The 20,109-nt window shown below is 37.2% G+C and overlaps 1 protein-coding gene across 1 annotated transcript in view; it reads right to left on the minus strand.

The window, feature by feature from the left end:
- vat1l (vesicle amine transport 1-like) overlaps window positions 1–20,109 on the minus strand; it is a 34,918-nt gene that overhangs the window by 7,068 nt on the left and 7,741 nt on the right. The window contains exons 6-7 of the mRNA XM_053513901.1: window positions 19,825–19,880; window positions 19,539–19,733 (exon numbers count right to left, since the gene is read on the minus strand). Of these exons, the coding sequence (XP_053369876.1) occupies window positions 19,539–19,733; window positions 19,825–19,880 (251 nt within the window). The remainder of the gene's footprint in view (window positions 1–19,538; window positions 19,734–19,824; window positions 19,881–20,109) is intronic.

The raw sequence follows: 20,109 nt of genomic DNA on the forward strand, positions 1-20,109 counted from the left end.
TTTGTTACAAAGCTTTGACATTAAAGCTTCCTTCCATATATGTGAAATGAACATTCGCTTACTGTACAGAAAACCTCACCACTTCAACAAATACAATATTTTGTAAAGCTTTTCATGTGGTGCATCCACCATACAAACTCCTGTATGAGTTGTTATTAGAAATATTAATTTATTAGAACAAGGCCATTAATTTAATCATGTCATTTTAATTTATAGCTCACAGCTGATATTATGGAAGATTAAGCAACACCTCCTGATCAATAGATATGAGAACCGAGCATTATGATGAAACCTCAAACATGAATGAAAACCATTTTTCCACACTTACTCATTCTCTATACTGCTTATCCTGTACAGGGTCACAGCAGCCTGGAGCCTATGCAAGAGGACTTAGGGCATGAGGTGGGGTACAATGAGTACGATAGAGGGGGTGCCAATCTGTTGCAGGGCACACAAGCATGCACTCACTTACATGATATGGGACACTTGGGAATGCCAATTATCCTAATCTTCATGTCTTTGGACTGTGGGAGAAAACTAAAGTACACCGAGAAAACCCAGTGAGAACATGGAAACTCCACGAGCAGAGACCCGAGGTGGGAATCAAACCTCCTACCCTGGAGGCGCAAGGCTACAGTGCTAACCACTACGCCACCATAATTTCCCCTTATTTTATCCTGAGTTTTTTAACTGCAGCTAGTGTTCAGAGAGAGAGGAAGAGCCTGAGGCAGAGAAAGCCAGAGTAGAAAAGAAAAAAAATATCCATGAGGGATTCTGATAACTGTTACTTTTACTGTTGTTGCTATTGGAAAGTTAATGCAGGAGTTTTGGGTATTTTTGAGGTAGCATGCTAATGCTATCCAACTTGTTCCAAACCAAGGAACAAACACACCAATTAGTGAAAACACACATCAGGTTAACAAACAAAAATAATTCCTTTCTCGGTAATTTAACTTTCCATTCACAGTAAATGCTCCCAAAAGTGTTGTTTTGTTTGTTGTCACTGTGGACTTGCTAGCTAACTCAATCCTTCTTAGCCTGACTCATTAGCCAGATTATTCTTAGTGTCCATATTTCCCAGTTGCCTAGTAACACTTCTCTCTCTACTTAATCAAGTGTCTTTTAAATGCAGCCAACATCATAAGAACAATGTGAAGCAGACTATTATTACTTTAACTTTTTTTATTATCCTATTTTCGTAGCATGACAGTGTAACCTTCAAAAATAATTAGGAATAATTTTTTCGCTAAAATTATTGCCTTATCTCTAGATGTATTTAACTCATACACTGACACACATTCATTGGAGTTTATTAGGTTTTGTTACAGTTTATATCAAAGCGCTGCTGGGTTTTGAATCTGGAGCTGTTGAATGATTTTCTGAAGCAGCATTTGTGACAGTAGTTTTGGCAAAAAACCTAAATAACAAGATTATATTAATTTGCTCTTTTCGATCATATCGTTTCTACAGTTACAGGTCATTTACAAGAATTTGTAAAGAGGATATCTCATATAATCCAAGGTTTAAGAAAATGTATTATTAAATGTAACCAGCCAAGTGCAGCTAATCATCAGCCCTTGATATTGATCATCAGCAGGTGTGCAGACCTCTATAAAAGCATTTGTTGTTCAGTTTAGTCTGGAGCATTCAGGTGTGTGTTAACACAATGCCAAGCTGGAAAGACATCAACCTGGACTGAGTTTGTGTTTAAGACACAATTTGGATTTCATCGTTCTACCGTGTGAAAGATTATTTACAAGTGGAAAGTATTTAAGGCATTTGCCAATCTTCCCAGGACTGGACGCTCCAGCACATTCACCCCAAGAAATACAATAAAACCCAAGAGCTACATCTTAGGCCCTACAGTCCTATTTTTTTAAAAAATTGTGGAAGTCAGATCTGTTCCGGGATACCAACAAATTTAGTTGAACACTACGAACCCTGCCAGGATGATCAGTCAAATATCCAACCAGAAATCTGGCAGAAATTTGGTGATGGCAACCAAAGGTGTCTGCTTAAAAAGAAACTTGCTTAAAGATAATTACCAAAACATTCATAATAATCTCTGATAGATTTGTCTTACAAGAACATCCACTTATAATTTACTTGGGAGGAAATTAATTAGTAATAGCGTTTCTGACACAAGGCTGTTACAACCACCCAAAAGTTTGTTTATTTCCCAAAACTTATGTTTATTCCTTGGTGTAACTTGATGGGCACTGAGCATGTTAAATATTAACGTTCATGACACTAAATCAGAAGAAGACTGAACAAGTACGGTTTGGGTGGGTTACCTTTAAAAAGCCTCTTCTATATAAAGAGAAAATGGATGCATGACTAAGGTTACGTAAACTGCATTTAAACAAGTGACGACAGTCCTGGAGCTATGTCCTATGGACAGACGAAACCACAGTGGAGTTAATTGGCCTTAAAGCCCGGCCTCATATTTGGTGAAAACCAAAAAAATAAGCAGGTGATGGAGGGGTGATGATTTGGGCTTGTTTTGCACATACAGGAAGTGGGCACCTTGCAGTTATAGAGTCGTCCATGAACTCCTCTGTAAACAAGAATATTCTATAGGGAAATGTGAGACCATCTGTCTGACAGCTAAAGCTTGGATGAAATTTAGTCATGCAACAAGACAACAATCCAATGGATACCAGTAAATCTAAATCTAAACGGCTGAAAAATAAAAGAATTAAGGTTTTAGAGTGGCCAAGTCAAAGACCAGGCCTTAACCCAACTGAAATGCTGTGGCAAGACCTTTACAAAGCTGTGCTAACCGAATGCCCAAAAACCTTAATGAAATGAAGCAATGATGTAAGAAAGAATGGGCTAAAATAACACCACGATGTGAAAGACAAAAATATAGATAAAGATAAAGTCATACAGAAAACGATTACTTAAAATAGTTAAAAGCTATTGCTGGTAAAGGTGGATTTTCTTTTCCATTTTGAATTCATTTTTGCTAAATAAATAATTGTACAGAGAAACTATTAGATGTTGTTCATCTGAGGTTGGTAATGCAATCAGAGGATTTGAATACACAAAAACACACAGAAAACAAAAGAAGGGGGAATTAACTTTTTCACATGACTGTACATTGTTCATGGAAGAAAACTACAAGAATTTGGTGCACATCTGGTTTTCATACATTTTTTTAATTTTCTTTTGATCAAAATAGGGTCAACATTATACTTGTAGGGTCAAAAGTATATCTACAGCACATTAAATGTTTTGTTATGTATCCTTCAGCAAGTTTCTTCTTTAGCAGACACTTTTGGTTGCCATGACCAAGTTTCTGCCAAATTTCTGTTTGGATATTTGACTAATCTTCTTGGCAGAGTTGGTAGTGTTCAACTAAATTTGTTGGTATCCTGGAACGGATATGACTTTTAAGCACAATACACAATTAAAAGAAAAATAGGGTTGGCTCCAACGGCTTAAAGTGAGCCTCCTTTATGCATTTCATAACCAGCTTTGTTTGGGATCATTGTCGTGTTGGAAAACTCAATTTTGTCCAAATTTCAACTGTCTAGCTAATGATTTGAGGGTTTGCCAAAGGATTTTGTGGTAATCAAAACTTTCCCCCAGAAGGCTTTTTATTTTTCATGTAGTCAGTTGCAAAATTTTATTAAGCTTGAAGGTGTGGATTTCAAAATAATGGCTTCTTTCTTAGACTAAAAAAGGCTGCTCAGTCCATTGAAATGTAAAACTTGGTTGAGTATAGACAGTGATAAAGGTGTTACAGCACTTTCCAGTTCATTGCAGACATGTTCTAGATGGTAAATCTACCATCTTTTGTCTCGCATCTGCTCTGAGCTCCTTTCCCATTGTACTGTGTGTGTTGGTCAATCCAATGAATGCTAACAATCAAACATTTTTTATGTTGGCACAAAGAAGCTACCAGCTGTAGTCAATTATGAATTCTAACAAGATGGTCAGAGCCCTTAGCAAATTAAAAGACATTTTGACTCAGTAATCTTAGTGAGTATATTTTTGATCTTGTATAAATATTCTTGACCCTGTATTGAGATCGAAAAATGCTAATTGAATTTAATGAATTAAACATTGTGCTCCAAATTTTGTGGGTCACGTATAACATTAAAACCTCTTACAAGTAAAGTTAATAATATCAATTTTCTAATTTGTCTGGAGTTGGGACAAATTTGGCAGCATGTGAACAAGTTGTGCTTAAATTTGATGAGGTAGAAGCAGGAGAAATGGGCAAGCATATGAATCTGAATGACAAGGGCCAAATTGTAATGGCTACATGACCAGGACAGAGCATCTGCAAAATGTCAGGAACCTGGATGCACTGTGGGAAGAAGGCAGGCTGGCAAAGGCAGCATAACTCTCTGGACAGTGCTCTGACCGGAAAAATTGGGTGCTGACATTCGTGTAGATGTTTCTGTGACACATAAACACCTACAGTACCTACCTAAGTACAGTGAAACCTTGAATTACGAACTTAATTCGTTCCGGAATGGAAACTTAAATTGTTCGTTTCACAGCCTAAAAAAAAGGAAAAAATAAATTCTGACAGATAAGTGTTTCCGTTCATGCGTGCAGGCGCTATGTGTGTGTGTACTGTATGTGTGTTAAGCTAAAGTAAGAGGAGAGGAAGATTCAGACCCTCCGCCCCCCCTCTTCTCGTCTTACACAGGAATAATTCCTCCTCTATTATTTGAGTTTTTTACACACACAGACACACATTAACGGAAAGACTGTTTTATTTGAAAAATAAACAAAGAACATTGCTAACAACTCTCGAGTGAGCGCATGCTAATGGAATCACTGCTGTAAAATAAAAAAATTAACCTGAACTTTACCTTTAAAAAGAATTGCGACAGAACAGTGTTTCCATTAAAAAGAGAGTGTGTGTGTGTGTGTGTGTGTGTGTGTTTGTGAAGGCGGGAGGAAGAGGGGAGGAGGGGTGTGTGTGTTTGTGTAAAGGGGCACGGTGACCAATGACGCACGCGCAGACAAAGTGCAGGCTGATGCAGAGAGAGAGAGAGAATGGATCTTTAACCTCTCTAATGAGACTTGCTTTTGCTTTACATGAGCGCACACGTGTGTTATAATAAACAGTATATGCGCTGTACACACGCGCATACAAACATCAAATAAAATATGTTTTACACATACACGTGGTCACAGTGTTATATTTAACAGTACACGCGTGCACGGATGTTGATTATACCAGTGAGAGACGCGCACTAAGACCGAGCAGGGGAGACGATTACCCACAATTCGGCAGTGCAAGAGAGAGAAAAACCACTGGCTCATTTGTAAGCGTTTGATGCTCAGAGTCAAAACAAAAAACACATGTGTGCTACATGATACTCGGTACTCGTAAACCAAGACTTATTCGTTTTCCAAGTCCAAATTTATTTAAAATCTTTGCTCGTCTTGCGAAAAACTCGCAAACCGCATTACTGGCAATCAGAGGTTCCAGTGTACAGCCCTTCATGGCAAAGTATTTCCTAATAACTTAATGTGCCCTGGCAAACTGCAAAGAAATGTTCAGGAATGGATTTAGGAACATTACAAAAGTTTAAGGTATTCAAATTCCACAGATCTCAATCTGATTGAGCATATGTGAGATGTGCTGGACAAACAAGCACAATCCAGGGAGGGCTTACCTTACGTAAGACCTTACCTTACCTAAAGGACCTGAAAGATCTATTGCTAACGTTTTGGTGCTAAATACCATAACACACTTTTGTAGATCTTGGGAAATCCATGCCTTGATGGGTCAGAGGCGCAGAGCTGTTTTGCATGCACAAGGAAGTCCTGCACAATATTAGTCAGGTTTTAATGCTATGCTAATCACTATTTATCTTATAACAAAAATGATCCTTGAACATTGATCCTTATGAACATTGTAATTTACAGACTCTCTTCCACTGCACCACTAAGAAACTTAGTATAAATTGGCAGCTTGTACCATGCTTGTACCAGAGCAAGGAGCTCTGCGTGGTTTAGTGAAGAGTCACTGTTATTTCATGCTTTTCTAATCTTTCCCTGCTACACACTCAGGCCAGAAGAATCCTTGGCCCAACTGCAGTGACCACAATAGAAAATCTTCCGTACTTTCTTTTTTTTTTTATCAACTAAAGGATATGTAATATATATATTATAAAATGTAAAAGTGCATTAATAAAAAATGCCTAATTATGGTGACCCTTGGATTTAACTTAGCACATTTAGTTATGAGGAAACTGCCTCAGACTAATCTATTTTTAAACCTGAGGGTCGGAGAGATTGTGCATTAACATCCTCCCTGCTGAGAAGTACCAGCCTGTAACAGGTTTCCCAGCAGCTTTGCTGGATCGTTAACTTTTCGTGAGACGCATCATCACAAACCATCTTCTGACTCTTCTTGGACGATTTCCAAAAAGCAGCACATTCACAGGGATAAACGTAGAGAGCCGGTGGCAAAATTCCTTTGGAACGGAGAATGCAAATTTACGCTCAGAACCATTCTCATTAGGCACAGAATGAGAAAAGGGGAATTTAATCTCACTGAGCTCTTTATTAAATTACAGTCATAAAAATACTTGCTTTTAGTGTTTACTCAAGACATTTTTCCTTTTCTAAAAACAATGTAAAATGAAAATCTAAATGAGGGATTCTGAGGGAAATGGCATGAGTGGCGTTCAAGTCAAACTGGTATGTTTGATCGTGCAGAATAATCGGACACCGTTATGGGAGTACAAACTATCTTTATTTCTCTATTTAATCCATGCTGCACTTATTTTCTTATCCCATGGTTTTACTAGTGCTTGGATACCCTCAATGTACAGACGGCTGCGTCTCTCCTGCAAGCTGCCGATTTTCAAGGATCAGGCATTGTTCACCAGAACCAATGCAGTGGGCTCCAGGCAACCTCGGCTGGGATCGTCATCATTCACGGATGTACGGCCTACATCGGCCGAAGTCTCATCACCGTAAGGTGCTTAAAGTGGAAATGTCAATCAGTTTTACACATTAATTCACAAAAAATTCCCCAGTTTGACTTGAATGAGCCTTGTATATTTGGTATAGATGTGTCATTTAGAAATGTGTTAACTTAAGAAAGTTTAATGATTACTTAAATGTAGTTCCCTTACTTAAAATCCAAATGCACGTATGACCAGCATGTATCTCTGTGCTCCGCCATAATTCTTATTGTTAATAATAATTTAAACTTAGGAAATAATTCACTCCTAACACATGGGATGAAAATGTGTAAATAGTTTACCGGTAGGATTATAAAAAAACGTGATGTTTTACCGCCTCTTATGTCTCCTAAGTCTCAAAACTCAAAAGTGAGCGGTCGCGGAGATGAGCAGTTATGAACCCTATGGCACGTACGCCTTCTCACGACTAATTAATGCTCGCGGTGTTTTAAGGCTTGTGTAAGCATGTGTAATGAGTGGAGTTGATACTAATTCACTCACAGAGTTTAAAATGTAGTAAAAATGCAAAATACAAACCTCTTCCTAACATTTCAACAATCTACAACTCAAGTTACACAGCATTTTAATGTTTTTTAAACACTTTTTGGTAATTTTTACATCTTTTTAACTTTAATTGCCCAATGGCCAGAACTCGAACTGAATCGACTGGACAATCAACCTATTATTCACAGCTCTAGATCCCACATACTTTACATCTCTTCCTTGCTGCTGTTGAAATGCCTTTGACACTTGTTTGACAGATGCTATGCCGTCTGTGGTGATCTGGACAAACCAGATTTGCCTAGTCTGGAAATATCAAAATTAACTGAATTAACTCTTCACAATGATGCAGAAACTGCAGGCATAATAACATTAATATGTGGATTCCTAACATTCACAGAGCCTTGTTACATTTGCTATTACTGGTTTTGATGTTGTATATATTTGTATTAAAAAGTCTGCATCCATAGGCAATTAACATTACATTACCTTTTTTTTTTTTACTTTTATTCAGACTCAAGATGGCTTTAAAACTATAAATAGAAGAATTTAAAAGAACCAGACATTTAAAGAACCAAACATGATTCGTCTTGGAAGTCTGTAGTCGGCTCAGAACCATCCCTGCACTGCAAATCATCTCTGCATGTAACATCAGCTCTAAAACAGTGAGAAACGTTTCGTGTTCTTTGCTGTAAATTCAGAGGCTGTCTGTTTGAGCATTTCCTGTTTTTTTTTTTGTTTTTTTTTGTTCATTTTAATTTTATTTTTGGATAAAGAGTTGCATATTGATTTTAACAAGGAGCTACATGTTATTGTGTTCATTTAAATGTAGAGCAAGACCTTGTGGAACTATTTCTTTGTGCCAAAGTTCAGAATTCTCCAGGACTTTAGACTAATTTTTTGAGCATCGATTCAAGAATAATTTAAGAATAATATGCACTTGTTATTATGTTTGCATCACTGCAGGACACCATAACAAACATCTACCTTGTGTAGAAGAATCTGCTTTTATGATCACATAATCAACCTTTAAATATCAATGTGCCTTTCGTTGCACACAATCTTACCTGCTGATTTTCCCTCTTGTTCAGACATAAACTATTTAAAAAATGATGCATGGTTTACATTTAATTTTGTCTAACAATAAGTGAGCTGGACACCCTTGTATCCACACACTGGATTATGTTTTTAGCTATAGCCAGATATATACTGATAAATTTTGTCCCTTACAACAAAGAGCAATTACTTTCAAATTCTTCAGTAAAATATATTGATCTTCATTGAAAACATACAGACATACTGTACAGTGGAACCTCGGATTGCAAGTAACACGGTTTGCGAGTGTTCTGCAAGACGAGCAAAGATTTTTAATAAATTTTAAAAAACAAACAAGTCTTGGTTTACGAGTACTGAGTATCATGTATCACGCATGCGCTTCTTGTTTTGTCGCTGAGCGTCACGTGATCAGTTCGGAGCCAATGGTTTATCTCTCTCTCTCTGGGGCTGCGGAATTGTGTGTAATTGTCTCCCCTACTCTATCTTTCAAGCGCGTCTCTTACTGGTATAATCAACATTCATGCACGCGTGTACTGTTTACTATAACACTGTGACCATGTGTGCGCATAAAACATATTTTATTTTGTGTTTGTATGCGTGTGTGTAAAGCAAAAGAAAGTCTTATTAAAAGGTTAAAGATCCATTTTTTCTCTCTGTGTGTAAGCATGCCGTTATGTGCGCGCGCACGTTATTGGACACCGTGTACGTGTACACACAGACACACACACACACACACACACACACACACACCCCTCTTCTCGCCTTTACACACACACACACACACGTACACACACACACACACACACACACAGACTCTGTTCTACACAGAAACACTACTCTGTTGTGATTCTTTTCAAAAGTAAATTGCAGGTTTAGTTATTTATTTTTTACTTTACAGCAGTGATTTCGTTACGTGCACTCATGCAAGATTTATTAGCAATGTTCCTTGCTAATTTTTCTGATAAAACAGAAAAAAAAATTTTTTTTTACTTTTTGTTAGTGTGTGTGTGCGTGAAACTCGAATAAGAGAGGAGGAAGTGTTATTGGGGAATCAGGGTCTGATTCCTCCTCTCCACTTACTTTAGCTTTACACACAAACACACACACACACACACACACACACACACACACACACACACACACACACAGAGTGCCTGTGCACATAAACGGAAACACTTTTCTGTAAGGATTTATTTTTACTTTTTGCTAGGTAAAGTGCAGGTTAATTTGTTTTATTTTTACTTTATATTAAATATTTCTATGTATTTATTTTTTGGGCTGTGGAACGAATAACTTGAGTTTCCATTATTTCTTATGGGACAATTCTCTTTGATTTACGAGTGTTTTAAAATACAAGCCCACTTTCTGAACAAATTATGCTCATAATCCAAGGTTCCACTGTATATAGGTCTGAGTGCAATGTCCTTTTTAAATGCATTACAAATATGCCTTTTAGTTCAATTACATTAAGAGATCTTTAGTACTTTCATTTTTATCTTTACTGTTTTTTATTCACCTTTTAATTATTATTTAATAAATTATAAATTATTATAGTTATAATTATCTTTACTCTAAGCATACGGGAAGTCAGTGTGAACTGATACATATGGGTTTGAGTTTGAAATAGATACACAAATCTTAATATTAATATAGACTTCCTTGATCAAAGGAACCATCGACACTTTATAAATACTATTACGTATATAAGATATTATTATTAGAAGGAGTAGTAGTAGAAGTATAACAACAACAATAATAATAATAATAAAAATAATAACCCCCATTAGCGGTAAGTGTGTAAAAGGCCATGGCACTAAAACCTGCATGTAGTTTTCTGTATTTTTTCCTTTCAGCATCCAAACTACAGTTTTTTTTACTGAGCATGCAGAAAATGCCAGTCCACAATATATCCAGAGCTCGAACGAAACATACCTCACCGAACCCAACGTTACATAGGCGCGTTCACACACATGCACACAAAAAAACTCGCATTATTATTTTAAAAAATTCCTTAACTTTACCAAACTTTTCCGATTTTTTTCTCTTCCATGACTTCTCCAGGTCTGGAAAACAAACATAATTTCCATGATTATTCCAGGAATTTCATGATCACACGAACCCTGTTTATGAGAATTTGCCAAACTCATTCTGGTGTATGAAGGTAAACATTTTGCCCCAGGAATGAAGCCATTTTTATTCGAGTCTGTCCATGCTGCTGGGAACGGAGGTGGTGATGACTCAGATGCTGAGGTCAAAGCTTCTCCCGCAAGCATCTGCTTGTTGTTTTTTTTATTACAACTTTCACAGTGACTTAGTCGACAAATTAAAGATCATCATGCGCGATCTAAAAGAGGATGTGAACTACCAGAGAAAAAAAAGGGCCAACTGCAAGAATAATTTTTTAACAGTTCATAGAGTTCAAATTCATAACCATCATGTTCTCTATTATCACAAACAGACTGGAAACTGTTTTATTTCCGCTTAGTCATGAAAGGCTGTCGTTATCTGCATTTTACATTTAACCGGTACATCCTCAGTATAAGACCTTAAATATTAAATAACATTAAATATTCATAAATAAAACGTATGATGGATGACTGACTATAAAAAGGGTACAAATATTTCCAAAGAAAGGTCTCCAAACCTGGTAAACAGGTAAATTTTTTCATTATGTCTTACTCAGCTTGGATTAAGTACACGCATAAAAATTTAACATACACTCACTCACTCGCTCACTCATCTTTTATACCACTTTATCCTGTATTCAGGGTCAGAGGGACCTGGAGCCTATCCCAGGAGGCTTAGGGCACGAGGCAGGGTACACCCTGGACACAGTGCCAATCATTTAACATACATCACAGAATAGAAACAGTGCATAAAATTTTATTTTTTTTAAATCTATGGTTCATAATTTATCCTTCAACGATTCCAGTGCTTCCCTGGTTGTGTCACTCACAAAATTGTGTTGCTGCTATAATCATAAAGTTTATTCTATGTATATCCCAAGACTCTTAGAAGTCCATTTTAGTTGGGGTCTTCTCAATTTCTTTTTAAAGTCATTTTAATCAAACTTAATTAAGATTGCAGGTCTGGTTGTGTGTCCACTGTCTGCTCCTTTTACAAATAAGCTACCGTTTTTTTAATCGGAAAAAAATAATAATGGCCGGCCAACCTCACCACAGTTACACGCTATTGGGAGTCCTACTAGTCATTTCACCCTTGACAGATTTTGTTCCATGGTGAATAACGTATGAGGGAATGAGTAATTCAATTAGGAGGAAAAGCAATAGCGACCTAATTGAATTTTATGGATCGTAGATGGGACTGATTTTGTTACACGTAATAAGTGGCAGAGTGGGAAAATGTCAGGAAGGGAAAGTCGAAAAATGAATGCATCATCTGAGCAAATCGTGGAAGCATTAATTTAGTTGTAGTGTCGTCAATGCATTTCCCATAATACCAGAGCAAGCTGTACGAGCCATACACCGCTGGTTAACTAGCACACCATGCTAAAGGCGCAGATCCTGTGTGTTGATGATAGTGACGAGTACATTTACATATAAAAAATTACATTCAGCTGTCACACAGAACCTGATGTGCGATAAGGCTATTTAGTTAGGAAAAAAAAAACTAAGAGAAAGTATTTGAAAATGTATAAAGAACTATTTGACACATAATTCAACCATCTAAAACAGGCTGGTAAATGCTCAAGGTGTTAATTAATATTCCGTAACAGCAGCAGCCTGAGGGAACATCATGTTTATATTAATGACCTCATCTCATGAGTACGTTAGCATTTCTATAGTAACAGATAATTCACATGGATTTATGTCCTAGACACTTAACATAATGTTTCTTGTTAATATGGTGATGTTTTTTCTCGAGCAAGAGATTGCATTTTTAGAAGGAGTCTCCAACATTAGTGCTTTGTAACAGACAGAGGTAAAGCTGTGACGTTACGATTTCAGACACAGGAGTCTTTATGACTTTATGAGTTATTTTTTTTAATATTGTAGGTTTCTAAATGGCATGCCAAAGTGCATTTAATTTTCTTTAAATTCTTTCTTTTCAAGACAAAAACAAGCTGCATGGATAAAAAAAGGCATATACTCTAATACCAGGTTCAATCAACTCAAAAATTGTGATTTTTTTTTAGTACATTTAGTACATTCAGGTCATCAGCTGATTTAATCTTATTGCCACATAACGTTGCTGAGTTTAGATCTTTTCTACTGAAGGAAACCCAGATCATAACACTGCATGATGGGTGCATCACTTCATGCGCCTCCCTTCTTACCCCGACGCACCCATCGCTTTGGACTCATCAGATCACATGACCTTTTTTTAAAGTCCACTCTTTATGCTCTCGAGTAAACTTAAGCATTCTTTCATAAGCCTGCCTGACAAAAGGTTTCTGGCGACACATCTGCTTAGTCCCAACCCTGTGTGTATATGTGGAAACGCTCTTATTAAACATAGCTCTGGTTTTTACTGTGGATGTTTTTTTTATGATGCAAGTTCCCAGAACGTTTAAATGATCTCTGATCAGACTCAGTCATTATGTTTTTTGCAACATTTCAAGTTGACAGTTGATAACTATACGTCGCGGTTTAATAATGCGTTGGACATTTAGTACTAATTCCAGTATTTTTAGCGTGTGGGTGTTCAATTCAATTCAATTTTATTTGTATAGCGATTAGTCCGTGAATAGTCCGGGAGCGTGAATATAGAAAATGTGTGTCCTGTAAAGCTGTCCTGATGATGAATAATCCTAATTTTGGAACATCCTCAACAAAACAGAGTTCACAGTCCAATACAGTGGAAAACAGCTCTGAGACAAAATAACATCCGGGATTCCCCTCCCGATTTAAAGTTGCAGAGACAACACTGTTACATTTGACGTGTGAGATTCATTTCCTTAGGCATGGTTAGGATTTTTGGTCGCATCATGGCAGTGCAGGGTAAGGGGACAGAGATTTAGTCAATTGGATTGATATGCTTTACATTGTATGTTCATGTCAAAGACGTATAAGACTCACTTTGTCTGACTTAAGAACAAATCCGACTTATGAACTTGCTTGCGGAGCGGAACTCATTCATGGACTAAATGTATTATGCTTTCTAAGCTGCTTTTCTGCTCACCACAGCTGTAAAGAGTAAGCATTTTGACTTACTGTACAGTAACCTCCTTGTGAGCTCAAAACTAGGTTCTCTATTGTATTCTGGCCTCATTTCAAATGCAGAACTAAATGCTTTTTTTGTTTTTAGCACCCCTCTCTACTTTGTCCTAGGAGATCAGAGGTTTATAAAATACTCAAACCAGTCCATCATGCACCAACAACCATGCGTTAATGAAATTCACATAAGAATTACATTTTATTTTCATTCTGACATTTGATATGGACATTAACTGAAGCTCATGACCTGCATCTACATGACAATTTTATGAATTCATAATATTATGGCAATTGAGCATTACTTACATCATTTGTTTTCTCATTATTATTTTTTTTATATGCTTATGAGAATATAAGAAATATATAGTAAAATCACTAAAGTCCCTACAATATGGTCTGATTTCACATGAATATTCGCATCAGTAATGTTGAAAATATTCTTGAGAATTTCCCAAGGACACAAGTAAAAATTACTTGAACAGTGTCTCATGACAATCGTGGCACAGATTAATTAACTAATGAACAAAGACAGCAGTTTTGTTAAAATTTCAGATACAGATCTCAACAGCTCAGGGCTCATCAGAACAAATCCTGCATGCGCAACGCTCATTATACCGGGTCACCAGACTCAGCCAACAGAGCAGCACCCAGGTTAGCATGGCAACTGATCTGGTTGCTAAAAGCACGGCCCTGTAGCTGTCGCTGACGTGGAGCTTCGCAGCACGATTGCGACAAGCTGAATCATACTCGTTTGAGGAAAGGAAAAGCGACCCTGAGCAAAACGTCTCAGTGGAAAATTAAAGTTAATGCGAACACACACTGCATGTGTTTCATTATGAGACATTCAGTATGAGACATTTAACACAGCACACATTATGTATAACTCCTTGAGTATGCAATTAAGCCACGGAACTTGATGCTGATTTACAATCCCTTTTAAAACCCTTTAACGCGTTCGTTACTCACGCAGTGATATTGCACAGTGGCTTAAAAAGAAATGTTCACTGCGATTTAAATTTTCTCGATTTTTAGCATCGAGATAGACGTCCTCTGTCACCCACAGGGAGACGAAAATAAATAAATAAATAAATAAACGACAGCTACAGCTTCTGGACTGTACATAGGTAATGAGATCCTAGGCTCTCCTGCTGAGAACAAAATCTCCACTTGGACAACCACTTTTCATTTCTGCCTTCTCTTCTCCTGTTTTTTTTTTTCTCTCTGCCCCTCTCAAAGAAAATGTCCTCCCTTTTCTTTTTCACTCTTACATTCTGCTGACAGGAATAGCAGTGAGATCACACTCTCTGGGGAAGGCGTCATCACAGTCAGGTGATTAGCCCTACACATGTCGCGTCTGTTGTGCGTAACAAGGAGATATTTCTTATCACACTAGACACACGCTACTCTAATCTCCTGCCATAGGAAAATGAATGATATAGGCTGGAGTTGGCACTGTTGTCATTATTAGTTACACATTATTGTTATCTGTACATTCTGGAAGGAGAAACTTAGCGGCGTGACCACTTTCTTGGTTTCTTGGTATCTTAAAAACAAAAAACACAATTTAAAAGAAGGAGCGTTCTGGATTGTCTGATCCTAAAGAAAACATCATGTCATGAGCTTCCAACGGTTATATATTTAAAAAATAACTCAATAAAAGTTATAACTCATTGCTACATTCCTAAAAAAAAAAAAAAAAAGTAAAGTAAAAAAACTCTCAGACTAAAGTAGAACTTCTCCATAGCGCTCATTTTTATTAACAGTTCGCACAAAGCACAAGGACGGACCGTGTTTTTAGCAGCTTTGTTCGTTTTTGAATGAGGGCAACGAGAAAAGCAGTATTTTCAACAGCCTTGGGGTTTTTTTTTCATTATTTTATTTAAAGTATTTTTTGCTTCACTAATTTGTCTCTTCTTGCCAATTTGGTTGAGATTATTATCAATGATTAATAAATGATCACTGGCACTAAATAAATGGCACTGGTTGACTGGCATGAAATAGAAAATAGACAGATTTTACTATAAGAACGCTTATAATTAATTCAGTAATTGTCAATAAGAGTAACAGCCATTGAGTCAAGGTTGGCAGGAAATTTCAGACATGACATCCTACATCATAGCAAATACTGCTTCATCAGGCTTTAACCTTAGAAACCTTAAATAGTCTGACTTAACACAGATAACTGACTAACTAGTTAGCCAAAAGCCCAACCCGGAGAACACAAATCAAATTCAAGAGCAAAATACACTGAGAACGCAAAGTCATAAAAATCACTCAGAGGAACAAGACTGAGGAGGTAATAATCAAAGCAGGCAGCTAGGGTGAAGTGATAAATGAATAAGTTAATGATTATAGTATAAAGCTGTTAATAATGAACAATGAACTTAATTAATTGCTGTTACAAAGTTTATTGTGTAAAATGTATTAACCGACGATGTTTTGCATAATATTTCTCTGTAGCTCACATATCTATTAACTTGTACTCCACTAGAGGGCGCACTGACAGTTCAGGAGGTGGGCAATATTAGACTGTCTATTTTTAATGTCTCATTTTTTAATTTAAGCAAATTATTTGTATAGAGCTTTTTTTTAACTATCGTCGAAATAAGGAAAAGAGCTGTATTTTTGACAGCCTTATACAGATTTAAACAAAATTAGTCGGTCTCATGTAACTAATTAGTCCGGATTGTGCCATAAGAGCTACATATATAAAACTAACACTAAGAAAACATGTGTTTTGTTGTATCTTATTAACCACTTACTCTCACTCATCTTCAAAACCGCTTTATTCTGTGTTCAGGGTCACGGGGACCTGGAGCCTATCCCAGGAGGCTTAGGGCACGAGGCAGGGTACATCCTGGACAGGGTGCCAATCCATCGCAGGGTACACACACAAACACACACTCACACTCTCACCCTGGAAGTGCAAGGCGACAGTGCTAACCGCTACACCACCGTGCCGCCATTAACTAATTACTTTTAAATTATTACTTGATTATTGGTTGTTTATTTGTTCAAGAAAACGTGCAACCCTAGTATACACACTAGTAATTCATTCAGTAGGCGAGTTTAAGGCTAAACACAGTATCTCTCTTCCTCTGGAATAAAGTAAACTCATAAAAAAAAAAAAAATTAACTGACATAATGGGTTTGGTAAAGCAAATACTGTAAAGTGGTTCTGCAGCACTAATCCTCTTGTTCTCAAAAAGTATTTGAGCTGCTCATGTGACTTGACTGTATGCAGCTCCAGTTAAAGTGGGCCGTAACATCAAGTACTGATGAACATCCCAAAAATAGCAAAGTTATTAGTTGTGTGGAAATTCGGCTTTCGCTCACACACACACACACACACACACACACACACACACACACAACCTGTACTGCTGTTACTGCTCACCCGGCAGGCATAAGAGCCTCTTCTGAAACACAAGCACAAACACACATATAAAAGAAATGACAATCTGAATCCTTTGTTGGTAGGAACCGGGGGCTAAAATGGCACAAAAAACAAAGAATCCTAATGCATGTTTGTTTTTCCAGCACACACACACATCCTCCATTACGCACTTACACATTCGTAGTTGATGCAATAAAGCAGTGAGATACAGGATCTTATGTGTGTGAGCATGACGTAAAGATGGCTAATGCAACTTCATAGAAAATGATAAGAAGCAGAACAGAAACTAGATCTAACACCATGGCAGTAAAAAATGGACTGGGGACGATGACATAACGATAATTCTCATCAATATAAAAGATAAATCACTCACACCAAGAGTAGAATGGAAGGAACAGCAACTGACAGCCAGGATTGTAAATCAACGATGGTTCCACACCATGTGCAGGTCTGTTAACTTTAATCAAAAGTGATGGAGGACCGGCTGGATGCATAGGAAGGGGGGAAAAAAACCCATAAAAAACTAAACATACACAACCGGATCTATCAGAAAAGGTCTGGAAAGTAAACCTGTCATTCGATTCTACGCTCTTAGTGACAGCTGCTGATTAAACTGCTGAACAGATGAAGCTTGGCTTGCCACTTCCTGTTAAAATTCCACTGCTCACCACATTTCACCTGGCTGCCTCTGGGCTTTGGGGACTGACAGAAGGGTTGGAATCAATATTCTGATTAACTAAAAGAATACAGAATCGTCCTCTATAATAAAGCAATGCTTTTTTGGACAAACAGTAATGAAACAAAGTAAAAATATTTTTTTTTTTTAAGATTAAAGTGCATGGAGACTGGGATCTGAAAATGCCACAGGAATGAGCTTTCAGAAATAAAGCTCACAAGACAAGGAAAAGTCTACATTGATGTCTACCATGAAAAATGTGAAAGATACGACTGTCTGGGTGTTTTTTTGTATGAATCAACATAGAAGTTTGTGGTTTAATGTCTCTAGGGATGGGAATCTCCGTGCCGATACAAGATTATCGCAATACCTGGGTGCCGATGCGATTCTGTTAGTCTCAGGATTTTACAAATCCCAATTCGATATAAGGATTTCTTTTTAATTCTAAACAAACTTGGCAGAGAATACATTCCTACCATACAGATTGCTGTTCTGCCTGCCAGTGTGTGAATAGTTTACAGTGCACCACCTGTAGGATTATAGAAGAACTGCAACATATTACTACCTCTAATGCAAACATATGTACAGTTAAACATTAAATTGCGAGCAAAATTCATTCCGGAAATGTGATTGTAATCCAAAACACTCGTATATCAAATTTCCCCATAGGAAATAATGGAAACTCAGATGATTCGTTCCACAATGGAAAAACATTAATGTTAGAACGATTAATATAAAAAATAAAGGAAAAATAAAACAAATTAACCTACACATTACCTTTAACATCCCTAGCTGATGTGAGGGAGATGAGAAAGAGAGAGAAGGGGGGCAGGTATTGTGTAAGATGACTTACACACACACACACACACACACACTATTGGAATCACCACTGTCTGGCTCACTGGAACGTTTTTCTGGAACAAAGAACCGCTCTAATGACACTTGCTTTTGCCTTTTGAGCATGCGAGACTATTATCCATATTCCAAGGTCTTACTTCAGATTTAATTTCTTTTTTTATTTATTTATTTTTTGAATGTATTTTTAAGTCTGAAGTCACTATGGTGATACTTGAATTGCCACAGAAAGGAATCACAATACGTAACTGAATCATTTTTTCCCCAGTCTCCAATGTCCTCACATCAGATTGTCACCACTCGCTTATGCGTCTATATACTTTATATATGGATCACTGTAAGCACAAACCTAGAGAAATACCTAAAGGCCCTTAATGTTAATTTAAACTCATCCTAGAAAAGGGCTGCTTTAGTTCGGTTTTTAAATTACTTATAAATTGTTTTATATATTTCAGGAGAGAGAACCAACAAAAAAATCATTAGAATTCTTTTTTTCATTAAATATTTATTATGGGAATAAGTGGAATCTTTCAGCTCGAACCAGAGATAGCTGTACATTTATCTAAAATAGATTAAATTCTAAAAATGCACACACTGATATACAGAACTCAGATGTACCAACAGACTTATGCACTATTCAAAAGTTATGTGGAAGCAGGAATAGTAAGGCGAAATGACCTCATCATACAGCTGTGTGACTTCATCCATCCAAAACACAACATCAGACAAGACTATTTTTGAAAATGAATATGACTTTGATGAATATGACTTTGATGAAATGACGTTGGGATACGGATGAATGATTGACCCCCAATGCAATGTTGTAAAAATATCCTAATTAACTAACTGCATTTATGCTGCTTTACGCCAATTCGCGCAGCTTTCGAGCACATATACAGGACTTGTGTGGGCGCTTCACTTCACCAGCTTACCTCCTCGAGAGCCCAGAGAGAATCCACTAACGGTTTGATCTTCTTCTCACTGTAGAGCGAAAGCAGTTTGTTGACGGTGGCCTTCACTCGGCTGCAGCCGCCCTGCTTAAACAGGAGGCTGAGCAGCGAAAATCCAGCCATGACTTTGTTTTCTTCGTACAGTTTGATGGGGTTAACCTTCTCCACCTGCCACCACTGCAGATGAAAAGACGGAGTGGCAGTTAAGTTGCGAAAAAAAAAGTCAAAGCGGCTTCATTTTTATGAGAAATAAGCGTGTATCACTTACAGATTTAGCGAAAGTGAAAAAACTTTTCGTCTCGCCTGTCACCATGTTTGACGAACCTACAAGCATGGGAGTAAATCACAAAGTTAGAGCTTGTAATAGAACTCGCGCTTCGAAGAACAGATCCATGTGAGTTCATTCTGTTTTAATGGACTTGTCTCAGCTGTCACTCTGATAAATTCATTAGTAAATGCAGCCTTATCTGTTTGTCAGTCCCGACCGCTTTCAAGTCAATTAAAAATCCTTTTTGCTACAACATAAAAAAATCAGAGTTTATTAATTATTAAT

The sequence above is a fragment of the Clarias gariepinus genome, chromosome 15, assembly GCF_024256425.1.
Source record: "Clarias gariepinus isolate MV-2021 ecotype Netherlands chromosome 15, CGAR_prim_01v2, whole genome shotgun sequence".
Classification (NCBI taxonomy): Eukaryota; Metazoa; Chordata; class Actinopteri; order Siluriformes; family Clariidae; genus Clarias; species Clarias gariepinus.